The 19,974-nt window shown below is 39.1% G+C and overlaps 1 protein-coding gene across 2 annotated transcripts in view; it reads right to left on the bottom strand.

Moving 5' to 3' along the window:
• The window catches only part of BLNK (B cell linker), a 103,046-nt gene that overhangs the window by 50,753 nt on the left and 32,319 nt on the right, over positions 1 to 19,974 (bottom strand). For both annotated transcript variants that reach the window (XM_036736363.1, XM_036736365.1), the window contains exon 3: positions 7,360 to 7,409. In XM_036736363.1, coding sequence (XP_036592258.1) covers positions 7,360 to 7,409 — 50 coding nt within the window. The remainder of the gene's footprint in view (positions 1 to 7,359; positions 7,410 to 19,974) is intronic.

Here is a 19,974-nt window from a genome sequence, read left to right as displayed (position 1 = left end):
TTAAAGAGATTTCCTTGTATGAATGATTGGCTTTGGAGAGTGTTGAGATGAAAGATTAAATACATGAATGAGGCCAGATTGTAAGGGTGTTAAGGGGCTGTCTTTGGAGAGTCATTGTAGCTTATTGAGCAGAGCAATACCATGATGAAAGTGAAATTTTTAGAAGATTAGACTAGCAATGATATAAGGGATGGAGAGGAGAGAACCTAGAAGAAGGGAGGACAAATAGAAAATCACTGTAAGAATATGGAGATAAGGTGATGAGGGCATGGACTTGATTTGTGGAGAAATGATAAATGTGAGGAGAAGGAAAATCTCAGAGCTGCCTTGATGAATTAATGAGATTTGGTGACAGACTAGAGAGAAGAGATGAAAGAAAGAAAAAGACCAAAGACCATAGGGTCATAGGTTTGGAAGTCTAGATCTCTCATTTTATTTTTTTGCTTCCTAGGAATTAAGTAAAGGTGACAGAATTTCCCAGAGATGGTGATGGTGGTGGTAGGAGTCCTGTAACATTAGAAAAGTCCAGGACATGACCAAAGTAGATACTAAACTATCTTTAGGGATAAGATTCCCACCTCACCCCTCTTTCTGCCATTTTCCTCCTTTCCATCCTATCCCTTCTCTACTCACTGCTAGGATATAGTAGCTTATTTAGGGTACATTAGAAGGAGTATTACTATCCAGAATATGGGAGGTGAGAATGCCATTGTATTCTTCTATGGCTCAATGACATCTGGAATGTCGTAGTCAATTCCAGGCACCATAATTTAGAAAGGACATTAGCAAACTAGACAATTTCCAAAGGAAGGACACTAAGATGGTGAGAAGACTAGAAGCTACTCTATATATGTATTGGTTGAAGGAACTGGGAGGATCTAGCCTGGAGAAGAGAATATTTGGGGGAGGGACAGCATAATAAGTGGCTTCAAGTCACTTTGGTGTAGGACAAAGTTCTTAACCTGGGACCCATAAATGTAAAAAACAATATTGATGACTGTATTTTAATATAATCAATTTCCTTAGAATCCTATCCATGTTATTTTATGCATTTAAAAACATCTGGAGAAGGGCTTATGTGCTTCATTCTTCACCAGACTGCCGAAGGGTTCCATCACACACACACACACACACACACACACAAACACTTTCAGTACCTCTGGTATTGAGGAAAGAGGAGCATTTGACTTGAAGTCAGAGTACATGTGTTTTAAGTCCTCACCCTCCTTCTTGCTTGCTTTACGTATGTTCTTGGACAAATCATTTCACCTTTTGTAATTGCTTCTTTCTTTTCCTTACTCCCATTTCCTTCCCTCCAGGCTTTGTCCCCCCCCCCCCACCCCAGGTCCCCTTTCTTCCTTGGGTCTCACTTTTCTCATTTATGGAATGGGAAGAGTGTCCGATGACTTCTGAGGTATCTTCTAGCTACCACGGAATATGGTCCTTTACATATTTGAATGAATGACTTTCACATGGAAGAAGGGCTACACTAGTTCTTATCGGCCCTGGGGGGCAGAACTAGAGACAATGGATAGAAGCTCCAGAAACAGATTTGGGCTTGATATAAAGAAAAAAAAAACCCATCAAACAATTGTAGCTGTCCAGAAGTGGAATTCATTGCCTTAGAAAATAAAGAATTCTTTATCCCTAGAGGTTTTTTAGCCAGAGGCTGGATGGCTACTTGTAAGAAGATGGTAGCAGCAATTCCTGTTTAGGTACCACTTAGAGTAGATGACCTTTCCAACTCTAGAATTCTGTCGATTGTGATAGTTCTTCCTTCCTTGGCCAAAGCATCAACGTTTTGATCCTGTCCAAAGGTTGTCCAACTCAGCAAATTTCTGAGGTTCAGGCAAAACAGAAGTGGTTTTTAAAGAGCTTGGGAAAGTTTATGCTCCTGAGGGTTAGAAAAGAGGACCCAGTTTTAAGGCTCACAGGAAACAAATGGTTGCTGTGGTCTCTAAGAGCCAGGGCTCACCACTTGGGCTGGCTTCTAGAACTCAAATTCCCAGCAGGTAATAGTCTCCAAGGCTCATAGGGACTTGCTGTTGCTGGGCTCCTCAAGCTCTGGTTCTATTGATGACCTTGGTGGTGAGGAGTAAGAACAGCTTTGTGGATCTGAGACCTGGTCTTGGTGTGAATCATAACCAACTTTGGCAGGTTAGAAGATATGGAGACACATCCCTATGATTCTAGTGAAGCCAAAGGGAAAGATTTCTTCAATTTTGAAGAATACACAGGAGTAGCCTTTGGGAACTTGTGGGGGTGACAAGAGAGTTTTCTGGGGAAACAGAGAAACAGATTTTACTCCTCTAATTTCCACATTTCTTGAAAATCTAGGACACCAGAGAGATCTAATTTTTGACCAATTGAATCTGTTTAGGCTATAAATCTGCTTTTTGGTTTGTTTGTCTGGTTTGTTTATTTCTTTGTTTTGTTTTCCTAAAGCACAAGTCCAGGATTCCTATTCTTATTCCCTCCTGATAATATTGCACCTTTAGTTTTCTTTGGAAGATGAAAGGATTATAGCAATGGGATCATAGGGTGCATGAGGACTTTCCTTCCTCATCACCATTTGCCAGGACCTTCTCTCACTGAAAAAACTGGAGGACTCATGGAGGTCCCTGTTTGATCTGTTCTTGTGGGGAGATATTATGGGTGGTGTGTGCAAAGTGTGGACAAGTGAGAAATAAGTTTGTCCTTTTCTTCCCATGGGCTCTAACATTACTGAGCGATGTGGGGATAGCTCATTGTTCACTTTAGGGCCTATGAATGCTGCAAATGTCTTATTTTACCTTTCTAAGCCTCAGTTTCCATATCTATAAAATGGGAATAAAATTCTACCTGGAGTTACTGTGAAGAAAAGTGCTTGGTATGCCTTAATATACCCTATCACCCCCTCTTTTTACAAGTCTGTGGTGGCCATTAATATGATACAATACTTCCCTCCCCATGTACTCTGGGCCTTACAGGTAAGGGACTCCATCATACTCAGAAACACACCCTACCAACCTCACACCAACCAGGTTTTATCTTTCACACTGCAACTCAATATCAATCAACAAACAATTATTAAGCTCCTGCTATGTCAGTGTGATATCAATTAAGTTGGGACTTTTTTACTGTTTTAAAATGATTAATTAAGTGTCTTTGATCGAGTCTTACTAGGTGTTAAACCCCAGGCCCAAACCCCTATCTACTAGGTGCTAGGCCTATGTGGGCGTGAAGCCCTCAGGGTCCTAAGGGGATTTGCTAAGACCAGAGCCAATAGTAGGAGCCTAAGTTCTGGTCCCTCAGATGACATGTGATGATGGCTAAAGAGTGTATAGAAAGAGAGAACAGAGCTATTTGCTTAGGGCTCTCACTCTTGGCAGAATGCTGATGTGGAGACTCTGGGCAGCTGTAGTTAAGAGCCCTCCAGCTTGTAAACCCGGATGTTGGGACTTTGTTAAACTCTGGTAACTATGAATCGAGATTTGAATCAGACAAGGTCTGTCTGTCGATGTTTGTAATTTGTTTGTGTTTGCTCTGAAGTTCAGGGTGATGGCTTTTTCCCTTGAACTAAGTGAATGATATTTGTATGCTGGATTAAAGTAAGATTGTTAACACCTCAATGTTGCTTTCCTTAGTAAAGCAGATCAAAAGAGCCTATGCTGGCAGCTTTCTGTGTGCTGCTTGTTGGTGGGTCTTACATCTCTTCAGCAGCTGCTAGCAGATTGTTGCAACAGTCAGGCATGGGGATATAAAGACAGATACACAGAAAACACAGATACACTGAAGGAGCTTCCATTCTATCAGATTTAGGTACATATTTTCTACCATAGATAATTATCAGAACATTGATTATTATACTAATAACCTGACTCCCCACAACCTCTCTATAAATATTCTTGTATGAGCAACAATTAATAATTTGGTCTTAGGATTTTTTCCTTGAAATCACAGTGTTGTCCAGGGACCATGCCCATCCGCTCTTCACCACTCACCACATATCTACTGTACAAAGTACACCTCTTCCTGCCTCATCCATGCTAGGGACTTAATCACAGCTGTGCAGCCAGGAAGACACTTAGCAGAGGAAGTATGCAGCTAGGAAATAAGGGCTGTTTTGGACAACAGATGACTTCCCAACAAAGAGACCCCCCCCCCAACTAGGCTTGCCTCCCCACTGTACCACAATGTGATCAATATTATCATGCAACATAAAAGTACAATACAAAACAAATATAATATAACAAACCTCCCAGATCCAGCCATGCCTTTTATCACCTCCATCAATTGATCAACAAGCATTTAGGAAGCATCTACTATGTGCCATGCAGTGGAGTGGGCATGAAACAGAAGAATGAAACTCTTCTGGCCCTTGAGGATCTTGTATTCTGACCAGCGATGGGGAGCAACATGAACATTAACAAGTGCATTCAAAGATGTGAAAAATAAATACAAGGAAAATTATGCATGGGTACTAGAAGCTGGGTGGATCAGGAAAAAATTCCAGTGGAAGGTGGAATTTGAGCAGAATTTTAAAGAAAACAAGGGTTTCTAAAAGGCAGAGGTCAAGTAAGGAGTGTCTTCTGGCCATTGGGGGGACGGCCAGTGCAAAGTCTTCAATGCAATAGATGGGGTACTACAGAGGGACAGCAGGGAAAAAGCCAGGTTGAATGAATTGTAGTGTGTGGGAAGGCAAGGAATCTATATTGAGGCTAGAAAGATAAGTAGAGGCCAGGTTGTGAAGGGGTTTAAAAGCTAAAGAGAGAAGTTCACATTTGATCCATGTCTTCCCTAGTGGCATTTTCCCTGTATGGATATTAATCCATAATAATAATGCTTAAATTGTTTATAAGAAACTTATTACTATTGGTAATAATATTTCCCTCATTCCTTCCCAGTTCACAAATTCTGTTCTTCTAGAACTGGTTCAAGCCCCGTCCCTGGTCCCCCCACTTGATCAAGCTTTTCCCAAATTCTTCGACCTACCTGGATCATCCCTATCTTCCCCTCACTGTAACCTGGGACCACAGCCCTGCTAGACCAAACTCTGCCAGACTCACTTTATTTTGCCTTGAATCAAGCCTCCCTGACACTTCCTGCCTGTCTCCATACCATGCTGTCTCCTTTCCTCTGGCCACCTTTCAAGTTACCCTTTATATGGAGTCTTTCCCAATTAGGGAGTAAGCTCCTTGAGGGCAGAGACTGTCTTACTTGCTTGTATTTGTATTTCCAGTGCTTAGCACAAGTGCCCAACATATAGTAAGTATGTAGCAAATGCTTTATCTTTCTATCTCTCAAAACCCATTCTTCTAGACCTGGCTCAAAGTCCCACCCCCTCCATGAAGATTTTCTCAACCGCTCTGACTCATCCTGGTCTCTCCCTTCTCTGAAGGGCATCTGGAGGATGAACACAAGTGTAGGACTTCAATTATATGCATCTGATAGTATTCACTAATTGCTTTTTGCTGTGGTGGGGGGCACCCCAGGAAAGGGGGTCACCCTAGTAACTTGAGGCCACACACTTATTTGTTTCCTCCATTTTGCCTGGAAACATATTTTTTATTAGCAAAAACTATGATGTTTAAAAGCTATTAATGAGAACTTTAGGGGATTTAAATGAAGAATTCCAGGACATCAGAGGCTCACAGGTATTTGAAGAATCACGAGGGAAGAATCTCCCAATTTTCTGGCTGAAAGCTACTTCATTTTGATAATGTTACAGAATATCTAAGGAAGATTCTCTTCTCTCTCTCTGCCTGGCACATAGTAGGTACTTACATACTTGTTAATGGACTAATTAGAGTGATCAAGAAATAGCTATGGCTTGGATTCAGGAACATTTGTGTTTAAATCCTATGCTTTGTGATCCTGGACAAGTCACTTAATCTTTATGATTCAGTCAACTACTGCTACCTATCTACAAAGCCATAGACCAAAAGTGATCTGTGTTGGCAGAGGCACTTTCTGCACTATGAATTCCCTATGATGATTAAATCACATATTTGAGGATCACTTAAAGTAGTCTCTAGCACAAACTCTGACACATAATTGGTGCTAAATAAATGCTTGCTGAATAAATGCATGAAGCCAACGCTCCACACTGCTCTGGAACCCTTGCAATACTTATCAATAAAAGGTGTGGGAGGGGTGTCAAGAAATACATATTAAAGTATCTAACAACCACTGGACAGTGGTTGGATAGTTGGACAGCACTTCTGATTCAGGTTTCTAACTCACAAATTGATCTACAAATCACGTTACAGCTATTTTCAGTGCTTAGGGAAGTTCTTGGCACATGGTAGGTGCTTAAGAAAATGTTTATTGACTATCTCCACATGTAATAAAAAATTTGATTGTGGAAGAAATTTCATGTGATTTATTATCACCATATAGAAACAACCTCAAATAATTTCAATACCCATGCTGCTTTTAGTGAGAGGATTTATAGAACCAGCCCTATTTAAGAAGTTACGATTTTCTATATTAAAGGCTAGTTCATAGAGAGGTTGCCAGCACTATTAGAAGGTATTTTTTTCAAAGAGAAATTATGTTGGATTTTACATTTCCCTTTTATTCATTCTGTTCATCACAGTCATGAGCCCCACCATTGTAGAGCTACCATCTGCAATAGAACCTACTTCTTAGGATCATATCATTAGAGACCTTAGAAGTGCCATCTAATCCAATGCCCTCATTTCACAGATATGGAAAAGAAGGCCCATTAAGGTTAAAAGACTTGGTCAAGGTCCCAAAGGTAGTAAGTCGAAAAGCTCTGATTGAATTTTCTGACTCACTGCATCTGGCAGCTGGGTTACACAATGGATAGAGCACTGAGTTTGGAAGTCAGGGAGACTTGAGTTCAAATCTGAACTTAGACAGCTGTGTGACCCTGGACAATTCATTTAACTTCTGTCTGAGTCAGTTTTTTCATCTATAAAATGAGAACTAATAGCACCTACCTGCACTGCTGTTATGAATATCAAATGAAATAATATTTGTAAAGAACTTAGCAAAGTGCCTGGCATATAATTGGTGCTTACTAAATGCATCTTTCGTTCCTTCCTTGCATCTTTTTTTTCCTTCCTTGCATCTTTCCTTCCTTCCTTCCCTCCTTCTTTCCTTCCTTCCTTGTTCCTTGAGATGAATTTTGGAAGCAACATATCAAATAACTACTGGTTATTAATAGTTTGTCATTCTTCATTTTTCTCCATTATCAGATATTGGTTATGTTTACTATGTCAAGCAGTTAAATCAGATACCATTTTTTTCATATTATATTGGCATAGACAGTGTATCCCCCCATCACACAATAAATACAAGCCAATACTATTTAAAAGATATACAATTAAAGTTTCATTAGGAGACTCTTACCTGAAACATAATCTCTTTGAGGCACACTGGGTGGTGCTTTATTTTTTAACCTGTGGACAACAATCATTAGATACATAATTAATCAGACAACTATTTCTGAGGTCCATTACAAATGCTGATAAAAAATAAAAATATTCATACCTCAAGACAGGGGTTAGTCACATATTTCTAAGTCACATTTATAAGACTAGTCACACTTTTATTTAGACCAGAAGTTTTTAATCTGAATTTCAAGGATAGATTTTAGGGGGTCCATTAAAATTAAAAAAAATTGCTAATTGTATTTTACTATAATTGATTTCCTTGGTAAGCTGGAAGAAAAACAAACGGCCAAAGGTTTTTAGATTATATAAGAAGCTCCATGCTGGTATATCATTTATAAATGTTATTAATATTTATTATTGTTATGTCACCTTCATTTCTGAATGCATCCTTCCCTTCCCTTTCCCCAGCAAACCAATTTTTGTTAACAAAAGAATACAAAAAAAGAAAAAAAAAGCAGTTTGGCAAAACTAAGCAACACATCAACCAAGATTGACAGTATATGAAATGTTCTGTACTCACAGTCCCCAACTTCTGCAAAGAAGCAAGTTAGATAAGTTTTCTCATCTCTTTTTTTGGGGTCAAACTAGGTCATCATAATCACATAATATTCAATCGAAGGTTTATTTTTTTGTCCTCCCAATTTACATTGTTTTTAGTCATTACTTTATGTTGTTTTCCTGGTTTTACCTACTTTACCTTGTATCAGTTCATAGAAATCTTCCCGTGCTTCTCTTTTCTTCATAGTCACTATTTCTGGTAGTGCAATGATGTTCCATTGCATTCAGGTACCATATTTTGTTTTTCCATTAGTCACTTAATGGGGATCCACTTAATTTATACTCCTTTGCTAACACAAAAAATGTTGTGATGAATATTTTGGTGACTATGGGACCTTTCTGTTCTTAACTATCTTGGATTTCTGGGTCAAAGGTATGAAATGTTCCATAATTTTTTTTAAAAGCATGATTGCAAACTGCTTTCCACAGTGGTGGGATCCCTCTACAGCTTCAACCAACAGTGTGTTCGCATCTATTTATTTTCCAAGTCCCTCCTACACTGAGTACTTCTATTTTTTGTCAGCTTTGCCAGTTTGCTGAGTGTATACTCCAAGAGTTATATTTTGATGTGCTTTTCTATATTTTTAGTGATTTGGAGCAATATTTCAAATGATTGTTAATATTTTCATTTCTTTTGAGAACTCCTTAATGTTCTTTGACCTTGGTCTTAATATATTTATGTTCGTTCTCTACATAGCTTGGATATCAGACTCCTATTGACAGCTTCCCCTCTTATTGGAGTTGAGTGGGTTTTATTTGTGCAAAAGTTTTTCAAATTTGGGTGATTGAAATTATCTATTTTATCTTTTGTGGTCACCTCTGCTCCTTGTTTGGTTAAGAATTTACCTTAACCTCACAGACATAAACAGCTATGAAAGGTATCTGTCCTTATTCTCTTCTAATTTTTTTCAGTAAATTTGGAGCTCCTGGACTTCACAAATAACACCACAAAATGATGTTGATTATGCCTTAATAAATAAGAAATTAATTTTAGGGAGTTTCTTCTCCACAGGTTTTCAAGGGGAGGCTGGATTACCATTTGTTGGGTATGTCAGAGTGGAGTTTTCCCTTCCAACTTTCAAATTCCATGATTCTTTGACTGGTTAATAATGTGGGAGTCTTTTTAAAATTAATGGTAAGTGTAGAATAACATCATAACTGGTTGGGTCAATAATAAATATCAAGCCAAATTCAAAGGATAAAAATGAGATGTAGCATGCAGTTAAGACCTTGCCTATTCAAACAAACTATTTATAATGAGAAATGGATAAATAGACAATGACATAGAAATAGCCTCATTTTCTAGGGAAGTTTCACTGTTACAAATTAATCACCCAAAATGAGGAAATCCAGTGAACCTAGAAATTGCATGTAAGCAAATACTTGACGTCATTCCAAGAGGAGCTAGGTGCTACGTAAATAGAATCAGTTTAAAATATGAATCCATTTGTAAAATCTTATAGAGAGGGATGGTAAAAGCTTATAAGTGAGTCATTTCATAAAGGAATAAGAAACAGTAAAAGGACAAATAAGGGAAAAGACATCATCAGCTGCTATCTGCAAGTATGCATATTCTGTTCTGGCCTTCTTTCTACACACTGTGTAAAGAATCCTTCTTTTTTCTTTAAAAAAATAATTGTCTCATTCCAAAGAAATTCCATGGCAGCCCTGCAGTGGTGTGTTTTGTTTTTTAAAAAGGTGCTTTTCACCTATAACTAACCAAATGCTGCTTGTTTTTTGGCCCTGACATCAATCAAATGTATTAATTATTTTTAAAACATGTCAAACCCTATCTGGCTTTCTTGTTCTTCTCTAGCATACAGTCTAAGATGGAGAGTTACTTCCTCCTAAAAGTTCCTGTCATTTTCATTCAAGCAGCCAGTTCCTCCTTAGCGGGTAAAAATCAGATCCAAAATAGAAGTTCCCCTCACTGGTGCCTCCCCATTTTAAAGGATGATATTACCACCAAGACCAGTCCAAAAATTGATTCTGTAACTGCTCTGCTAGAGAAGGAGCTATAGGAGATGTCTGGATAATTAAGGTCCCTCAACACCACTATGCCATGCTCCTGTGCCAAACTTAACACCTCGTTTCTGAACTTCTTATCTATTTCATCTTTTGGTCCAGAGGGTGCATAGTATACCCAGGGGACATAGAATTTCTGTTTCTTTTGCTTTTAGCCCAAATGCCTCCTGCCATGAATCCCCCTTCCTCACAGGATATTTTCTTAACATTAATTTTCTTAATTTACCCATCCCCCTTTTAACTTATTCCCTCCCTTTTGAATAAAGTATACCCTTTTGGAGCCATATTTCAGGCATGAGTCTCATCTAATCAAGGGTCAGTGATACCAAACAGATCAAATTTGCCTGTTTGTGTTAGAATCTATCTCTAATCTCCTTTGCTTTTTGCCCATATTTGTGCCTTGTGTGTTGGCATCTGAGGTCAAGGACTTCATTGCTGGGGAGCCTTCAGTCGTATTCTTGTTCTTATTTGTAAGTTTCAGCTTTTTGGATAGATGTAGGCAGTCTTCTCCTGCCTTTTTAGTAGAGGAATCATGGAACAATAGAAAAGACATTGGGTTTGGAGTCAGAAGACCTGGGTTCAAATCCTAGCTCTTCTACTTACAACATGTATGACCTTGGACAAGTCACTTAACCATCTTAAGCCTGTTACCTCATGTCAAAAATAAAGAGATTAGAATGTATGGCTATATGTAAATAATAAATTCTGGCTACTGTGAAAAAACAGGAAACTCTTTGAAACCTTTCTCAGAATGCCTCCTTCCCTTTGGGATTGTGTACTCTGTTCCCAGGCAATGTTCTAAGAGGTTGAAAGGGAACCTGAGATTGCAGCCCAGATGACAGCTTTGTCCAGAACACCTATCTAAGTCCATCCCCAACCACCTAGTAACATTCAGGGAAGAAAGACAAGATTCTCCTTTTTCGGTCATTTAGGAATGGGCCACTTTGAGGCTGTGGGGAGAGGGATTATGCTAGGCCAATTTCTCCAGGGTAGATGTTCGCTCAGAAGGCTACTTTTCGATTCTTGAGAGGTATCAAGTCTCTGTTGGGTAGAATCATTTTACAATAGATATACTTTCAATTTGCTGAATTTTATTGTTCATATTCCCTTGTGAATAAACTCTAGAGAAAGCCTCCTTTTAGTCTGGAATGTGTGCAGTCAGAGAAGAAGGTAAAGGTAGAGGGTGGCATGGCATTAGAATAGCCATTAAGATGTATTAGCAGCTACGGCAGCAGATAGGGACCAAATGTCACACACCGCTGATCCTAGGAATCCCAGAAGGTTCAGAGAGCGAGAAGAGGAGGAAATCTGATGTATTTGGCTGGAGTTTAAAGATCAACAAAGTTTAGAGTAAGGACAGACATATCCTAGTATTCTACACCACAAAAGGGCAAAGGTTCTCTGGATCAGTTCCCAGAGGAAGCTGAGACTCTGGGGTAGACAGTATGAGCTACAAAGCCAAGGCCTTGAATGTCATCTTTCAAAGAACCAGAGATACACCAAGAATTTAAGAGCATTTACCTTTACTTCAAGGGCATTCCGCCACTGTCTGTACAGTCTCTGTGCATCCCATTGCACAATCTTTGCATGAAAATCCAGTGAAATGATGAATGATGAATGATGAATCAAGAAAGATTCCCTCTCCTTATATATTTCAGAACATACCTGTGAATATGGGGGGACTCCTGGTATGGGAACTTCCCCTGCCAACACAGATAATCACAACCCCTTGACTTAAAATCACAGGGTTACATATTTAGAGCCACGAGTGACCTGAGAGATGATCTTGTTCTACCCCCTTCAGAGGTATAGATGAAGAAAATGAAGTCCAGAGGAATTAACCAACAAAGGCTAGATTTGAACCCAGATCTTCCTGCCTCCAAGTCTAACACTCTGCTATGTCCCAGCTGCCTCATTTTCTGAACATATAACATAGTTCATTTGCATGTCAATGAGAGCTTTCATAGACCCTATGGTACTTCAAGCTCCCAATGCTGTACAAAACTCACCATGACAAAGCTATTTTATGATCAAAACTCATAATAAAATGTATCCAGTAAGCTTTCTGGTATTTCTATTTCTTTTTCCTCTCCTTCCCATTAAAAATGGAAACAAACCCACGCATTTAATATAAACCAACAAACCTTCTGTTTAGAGGTCTTAAAGTCTTCCTCCATTTTGTAACCATATTCAATTTTTTCCCCCTAACTTCTGAATTTTAAAGACAAAACAAAACACCTCTTATATCACATTTGTTTTTTCTGCTCATCTCTCCTTTCTGTAAGGGAGCTATTAACAAACCTCAAAACAAACATACTTCCTCCTTCCCAGGTTCTTGTCTCTTTGGCAGAAACATACCCTGTTTTCCTGAATAAAGAGGACCTTTTTCATGTCCCAACTTTGAGACCTACATGAAGAAGAGTTGGAAATCCCAATTGGCCGTAGCCGTTACCCTATAATGATAATTCCTCAATATGCTGGGAACTAGTGATTTTGTGAGTGTGGGTGCCCTCTTCTCTGACGCAGATAATGAGGCTGCTACTACTTAGGGTTTACAAGGGTTCCTATGGCTAAAAATATATTTCTTTGGGGCCAACTTGGCGAAAAGCCTCTTTGGACTTCACTACATTGAGACTAAATTGGTAGGCATGCCTTTTCATCAGATCTTTCCAGCTTTATAGGATCTGTAAGAGTTTGTGCTTTGCTGGCATGGGCTTCTAGAACCTAGGATGACCCTGAACACCGTGATGAGGCATCAGGACAGGGCTTTAGTATCCTAAATAATAGTAACAACTTAGGTCCACATAGCCCTTCACAATTAACCAAGCATTTTCTTCATGATAACCTTATGAAGTTGGCAGGGCAAATGCCTTATTCCCATTTTTATGGATGAGCAAACAGTTTCAGAGAAGTCCAATGACTTGCTCATGGTTGCACAGCTAGTAAGTGGCAAAGTCTGTGAGTCCCAATGATAAAAAGAATTCTTAGGCTATAATTAAGAAGAAAAATCAAAATATGGAAAGTGAACATGAACCCTTATGGCTGTGGAAGCTAGATTTGAGCTGCGTTATCTTTCCTCATCTGTTTTCCTGCTCCCTCCCCACCCTCTATTTGAGTTTGGACAAAGATACCCTGAATTAAGAGAGATGGCCCCCGGCTAAATGATTATGGAGACTCATTTTCTGATTTTTAGGATGTGAGTAGCTCCAATCACTGCACCTTGTTCACTTCTCTTCAGTAGGAAGGAACAGAATTGTGTGATTTTACACTTCATCCTTCATCTCTTCATTTGAGAGTAAATGGCTTCGATTATCTAGAGATCTCTGCCTGTCAGCAGAGCTGCTAATGAATGTTCTTATTTGCCTTAATGATAATGTCGACCTTCAAAAGGAAGCAGAGCAAAAAGGGACAATTCTATTTCGGATCTGATTCTCACAATCATTACCAACACTGAGCATTAAGGGAATGTTGACACAGAAGCCCTATAGTTTTAGATTTTACATCATCCCTTCCTTTAGGATGCTTTTAATCAATTACATTAGTGAAAAGTTGGACACACGCAGAATCGGAGGGAAAAGAAAGTCATGAGTAGCCTCCTTCAACATGGGAGAGCAGATTTCAAAGGATTTGGAGAAAGAATAAATATGAAACTCATAAACTAACACTCTACAGGGGATCTCAGACCAGGAGAGAAGAGAAGCAACCAAGAATGAAATTATGAAAGCACAAAAAACAATTCCAATGGAGAGTGGCGCCTAACACACAGCAGACACTTAAAAAGTGTTGATTGATTGAAATTGTATTAAGAGGCCTATGTGAACATATGGGAAATATCAACATACTTTTTTTTTGGTCTGGATCTATGATTTCATTGCTGAAAAAAATTGCTCATGCAGATCAGCAACTTCCATGTAGTTTAAAGTCTTAGAATCACATAGCCAGTAAGTGTCAGAGGCAGGATTTGAACCAAGGTCTTCCTGACACTGAGGTGAGTGTTCTATCCACAAATTCACATTGGCTTTCACTAACTGTCTTAGATTTTTTAAGAAGATGAAAACAAGGGTAAATAGCAGAGGATGAATGCAAATACACATCACACTTCTGAGAAAATTTTGTGTCAGGAGCACAAAAACTCGGAATGAGCTAAAATTCTCAAAAAAAATCCAAGAGTAATAAAAATGATTTAAAAAATACTATATTCAGATAAAGATGAGGAGGGCACCACTGCTCAGGGTGAATGAAACCAGAAAGGAGAAATTGCTCAACTCTTATGTTACTTCTGTTTTCTTTGGTAGGAAGAAAGGCCTTCGGACTAAAAAAGACAGAATGAAAATATAGCTAATAGGGAGTTAATACTTAAGATAAATAAGAGAGCATGTAACCGCCTTTGATACAATCCAGTGCAAGAAGAGTCTTTTAAGCACCTGTTGTGTGCACAGAACTGGCAAGTTCAGATCACCAGGTCTTGATAGACTTCATCCTAAATTACAAATAAGACTGGCAGATGTCATTGCTGAATCACTGCCAGTAATCTTTAAAGATGATTAAACCCGGAGAGTGATTGAAGAACTAGGATAAAGGGGTCAACTACCCCCATTTTCAAAAAAGAGAAAAGAAGAGAATTTATAAATTATAAGTCTGTAAGCTTGATTTTTGGTTCCTTGCAAAATTCTGAAATATAATTAAATTACGGTTAGTGAACAGGAAGTATTGATAACAGAGACTCAGCATAGCTTCATTTAAGGCCAGATTATACTAGATGAATCTTATTTCCTTTTTCAACAGGTTACTAAACTGGAAGATATAGGGAGTGGTATAGACACAATTTATGTAAATTTTCTTAAAATATTTGATAAAGTCTCTCATGCTATTTTTACAGAAAAGATGGAGAGATGTAGGTCAGACTATCGTATAAGGTGTTGAATTTGGGAATGGTTCAAGGAACACTCATTAATGGTTCAATGACTCTAAGTATTCTGTCTTTGAGATTAATATTTTCTTTTAGCACTATTATATTTTCTGTCTTTTCTTCTAGACTGTGTTTTACTTCTGTGTATTTAGATCTCCAGTCAGTTATTCTTTCTTTTGTTTTGTTTTGGTGGGGTTTGCCACTGTGGATTCAAGTTTTTTATTCTGCTAATTATTTTTGCTGGTTTTTTTTTTTGCTTTTTCTTTTTTTTCTTTTTTAATTTTTTTTAAAATTTATTTAATATATTTAGTTTTCAGTATTGACTTTCACAAAAGTTTGAATTACAAATTTTTTCCCCGTTTCTACCCTACCCCCACTCCAAGATGGCGTATGTTCTGGTTGCCCCGTTCCCCAGTCAGCCCTCCCATCTGTCACCCCACTCCCCTCCCATCCCCCTTTCCCTCCTTCTCTTGTAGGGCAAGATAAATTTCTATGCCCCATTGCCTGTGTATCTTATTTCCTAGCTGCATACAAAAACTTTTTTTTGTTGTTGTTGCTTTTGAACATCTGTTTTTAAAACTTTGAGGTCCAAATTCTCTCCCTTCTTCCCTCCCCACCCACCCTCCCTAAGAAGGCAAGCAATTCAACATAGGCCACATGCATATCATTATGTAAAACCCTTCCACAATACTCATGTTGTGAGAGATTAACTATGTTTTGCTCCTTCCTAACCTATCCCCCTTTATTGAATTTTTTCCTTTTACCCTGTCCCTTTTTGAAAATGTTTGTTTTTTATTACCTCCTCCCCCCGTCTGCCCTCCCTTCTATCATCCCCCCTTTTTTATCTTCTTCCTCCTTCTTTCCTGGGGGGTAAGATACCCAATTGAGTGTGTATGGTATTCCCTTCTCAGGTCAAAACCGATGAGAGCAAGATTTACTCATTCCCCCTCACCTGCCCCCTCTTCCCTTCCTACAGAACCACTTTTTCTTGCCACTTTTATGTGAGATAATTTACCCCATTCTATCTCTCCCTTTCTCCCTCTCTCAATATATTCCTCTCTTATCCCTTAGATTGATTTTATTTTTTTAGATATCATCCCTTTATATTCAACTCACCCTGTGCCCTTTGTGTGTGTGTATATATATAAATATATGTATATATACCTACATATATACATACATAGACACACACATATGTATATATATGTATACACACACACACACACACACATATATATATGTGTATATATATATATATGCATATTCCTTTCAGCTACTATATATTGAGGTCTCATGAATCATACACATCATCTTTCTATGTAGGAATGTAAACAAAACAGTTCAACTTTAAATAAGTCCCTTATGATTTCTCTTTCTTGTTTACCTTTTCATGCTTCTCTTGATTCTTGTGTTTGAAAGTCAAATTTTCTATTCAGCTCTGGTATTTTCACTGAGAAAGCTTGAAAGTCCTCTATTTTATTGAAAATCCATATTTTGCCTTGGAGCGTGATACTCAGTTTTGCTGGGTAGGTGATTCTTGGTTTTAATCCTAGCCTCATTGACCTCCAGAATATCATATTCCAAGCCCTTTGGTCCCTTAATGTGGAAGCTGCCAGATCTTGTATTATCCTGATTATTTTTCCACAATATTCAAATTGTTTCTTTCTGACTGCTTGCAGTATTTTCTCCTTGACCTGGGAGCTCTGGAATTGGCGACAATGTTCCTAGGAGTTTTCTTTTTGGAATCTATTTGAGGAGGTGATCTGTGGATTCTTTCAATTTCTATTTTACCCTCTGGCTCTAGAATATCAGGGCAATTCTCCTTGATAATTTCTTGAAAGATGATATCTAGGCTCTTTTTTTGATCATGGCTTTCAGGTAGTCCAATAATTTTTAAATTATCTCTCCTGGATCTATTTTCTAGGTCAGTGGTTTTTCCAATGAGATATTTGACATTGTCTTCCATTTTTTCATTCCTTTGGTTCTGTTTTATAATATCTTGATTTCTCATAAAGTCAGTAGCTTCCACTTGCTCCAATCTCATTTTTAAGGTAGTATTTTCTTCAGTGGTCTTTTGGACCTCCTTTTCCATTTGGCTAATTCTGCCTTTCAAGGCATTCTTCTCCTCATTGGCTTTTTGGAGCTCTTTTGACATTTGAGTTAGTCTATTTTTTAAAGTGTTGTTTTCTTCAATATTTTTTTCAGTATTTTGGGGGGTCTCCTTTAGCAAGTCATTGACTTGCTTTTCATGGTTTTCTTGCATCATTCTCATTTCTTGTCCCAATTTTTCCTCTACTTCTCTAACTTGCTTTTCCAACTCCTTTTTGAGCTCTCTCATGGCCTGAGATCAGTTCATGTTTTTCTTGGAGGCTTTTGGTGTAGGCTCTTGGACTTTGTTGACTTCTTCAGGCTGTATGTTTTGGTCTTCTTTGTCACTAAAGAAGGATTCCAAAGTCTGAGACTGAATCTGGGTGTGTTTTCGCTGCCTGGCCATGTTCCCAGCCAACTTACTTGACCCTTGAGTTTTTCGTCTGGGTATGACTGCTTGTAAAGCAAAGAGTACTTTGTTCCAAGCTTGAGGGGATGTGCCATTGATTTCAGAGCTATTTCTATACAGCCAGCTCTGCCGCGCCAGCACTCCTCCTTCCTCAAGAACCACCAACCCGGACCTGATGCAAATCTTCAGCAGGCTCTGCACTCTTGCTCTGATCCACCACTTAATTCCTCCCACCACGTGGGCCTGGGGCCGGAAGTAACTGCAGCTGTAGTTCTGTAGCTGCACCTCCCCCACTGCCCCTGGGGCAGTGGCCCAACCGCCACTGGGTTGAGAAGTCTGGTAACCGCCACAGCTCACTGATTCAGGATGCTAGGGTCTGTCCTGCCTGGCTCCTGGTCTGGTTGGTCCTGCAGCCTCCCATGCTAAGTTCTGCTCCCCTCCAGTCCGTGTGGGATAGACCTCCTCCAGTGACCATCCAGCCTGTCCTGGGCTGGATCCCTGCTTCCCTCTGCTATTTTGTGGGTTCTGCAGTTCTAGAATTTGTTCAGAGCCATTTTTTATAGGTTTTTGGGGGGATGTGGTGGGGAGCTCACGCAAGTCCCTGCTTTCCAGCCGCCATCTTGGCTCCACCCCCGCTATTTTTGCTGTTTTTCACAAATATTGCTTTTGTAACTTTTATTTCCATCTGAAACTATAAATTCTGCTGTGGTCCCATGCTTTTTTTCTTGGGAATCCACAGGATCTTTTGCATCCTTGGGTGTTAATTCATTTTGATTTATCTTGTAATATTTATTTAGAGATATCTGGACTCATTTAGATGATCTGGAGGCCATCTCCCCTTCTTTTATTAATATCATCCCTTTTAGTTTATCTGCTTGTACTCAAAGTCTTTAAATGAGTTTTCTTCTTTCTATTTGGTAATTTCAGATTTTTCCCCTCATGTTCCCCTATCACTCACATTATGACTCCTCCTTTGATGGTGGTTTCTCCAGGTACTGGACCTCAGAGCTGTCAAAGCCTCGTCCCATGTTGGGCAATTCATGTTGCACCAGCCTTGATTTCTTCCCCAAGCCATTTCTGGGAGGACACAACTGATCACAGTTAGGTGCTACTGCTGTAGCTTTTTTTGGCTTGGTAGTTCCCCTCACACACCCTGGCATCTTGCCCCAGTTCCCTCTTTTACTCATTTTTCTGGATGAGCACTGTTGAAACACAACATGCTGCCACACTTTAGTCCCACTCAGAGCAAGCTTCCGGCCTCGGGCGTTCTGTATGACCCAGAGAGGCAGGAGGAGAGTTGAATTCTATCGCAAATCCATGGGTTGGCTGATACAGCCCTGCCAAAGAGAAGGGAATGCCAAGCAAGTGCTTTAGGGATTGGGGATTAACCTTCCTTGCTATTAGTGTGTTAGGTTGTTACTTATTAGGGTTCTCAATATCTGAGACTGTGGAGACAACTGAAATTACTTCTCTGTTGTGCATAATTCCTGTTTTGGAGAGGTCTGAGAGGTTATGAAGATCTGAGGATCAGAGGAAGTATCTAGTATGCCATCTTGTTGGTCATATGGCCTGGAAAACTAATGTTGCAATGTCAACTTGGAAAGAGGTCTCCAGTGGAATGACCCAGGGATCCGTTCTTGGCCTTGTTCTAACATTTTTATTAATGATTTCAATGAAGATATAGATGGCATGTTCATAAAATTTGCAGATGAGACACAGCTGGGAGGGATGGTCAACATGTTTGATAATAGAATCCAAAATAAATCTTTGAATGCTGGGCCAAAGGGATGGTCAACATGTTTGATGATAGGATCCAAAATAAATCTTTGAATGCTGGGCCAAATTAAAAAGATGAAATATAATAGGGATGAACGCACAATCTCACACTTGGGTTCTAAAATACATTTCGGAAGTACAAGGTAGAGAAGGTACGGGTAATAAAAAATTTGTCTGAAAAAAAATCTAGGAACTTTAATGGATTTTAAGCCAAATATGAATCAATTATGACAGCTAAGAAACCTTACATAATCCTCAGTTGCATTAATTAAATTTAGTTTGTCAAGCATTTCTTGAACACTTACCATGTGCTCACAGTGCCTACAGTGTGTTTGGTGATAGGGATATAAACACAAAGATCAAATGGTTCCCATCCATAAGGCACTTACATTCTACTGGGTAAAACAACATCCACACAGATTAGGATATATAAAATACAGGATGTCCCAAAAGTCTTAGTGCAGTTGTAGGCATTAATATTTTAATGTTAGTGAGACTTTGGGGAAAGAAAATACAAGACACAAAGGTAAGTAGGAAGAATATTCTAGGTATGGGGGAAGAATCTGTGAAAAGGTACAGAAGTAGGATACAGAATGTTGTGTATGGGGAAATGTGGAACATGAAGGGGAGTAATATGAGTCTGTTTGGACAAAGATGTTGGAACAAAACTATGAAGGGCCTTAAAGCCCAAAAAGGAGTTTGTATTTCATCCTAGGGGCACTGAGGATCCACTCAGGATATCAATTAAGAGTCTGGGGGAGAGGTGATGAGGACCTAAACTAGTGTTGTGACTATGGGAGTGGAGA

This window comes from Trichosurus vulpecula, chromosome 8, assembly GCF_011100635.1.
Source record: "Trichosurus vulpecula isolate mTriVul1 chromosome 8, mTriVul1.pri, whole genome shotgun sequence".
NCBI classification, from domain to species: Eukaryota; Metazoa; Chordata; class Mammalia; order Diprotodontia; family Phalangeridae; genus Trichosurus; species Trichosurus vulpecula.
This window is presented reverse-complemented; position numbering and strand designations above follow the sequence as displayed.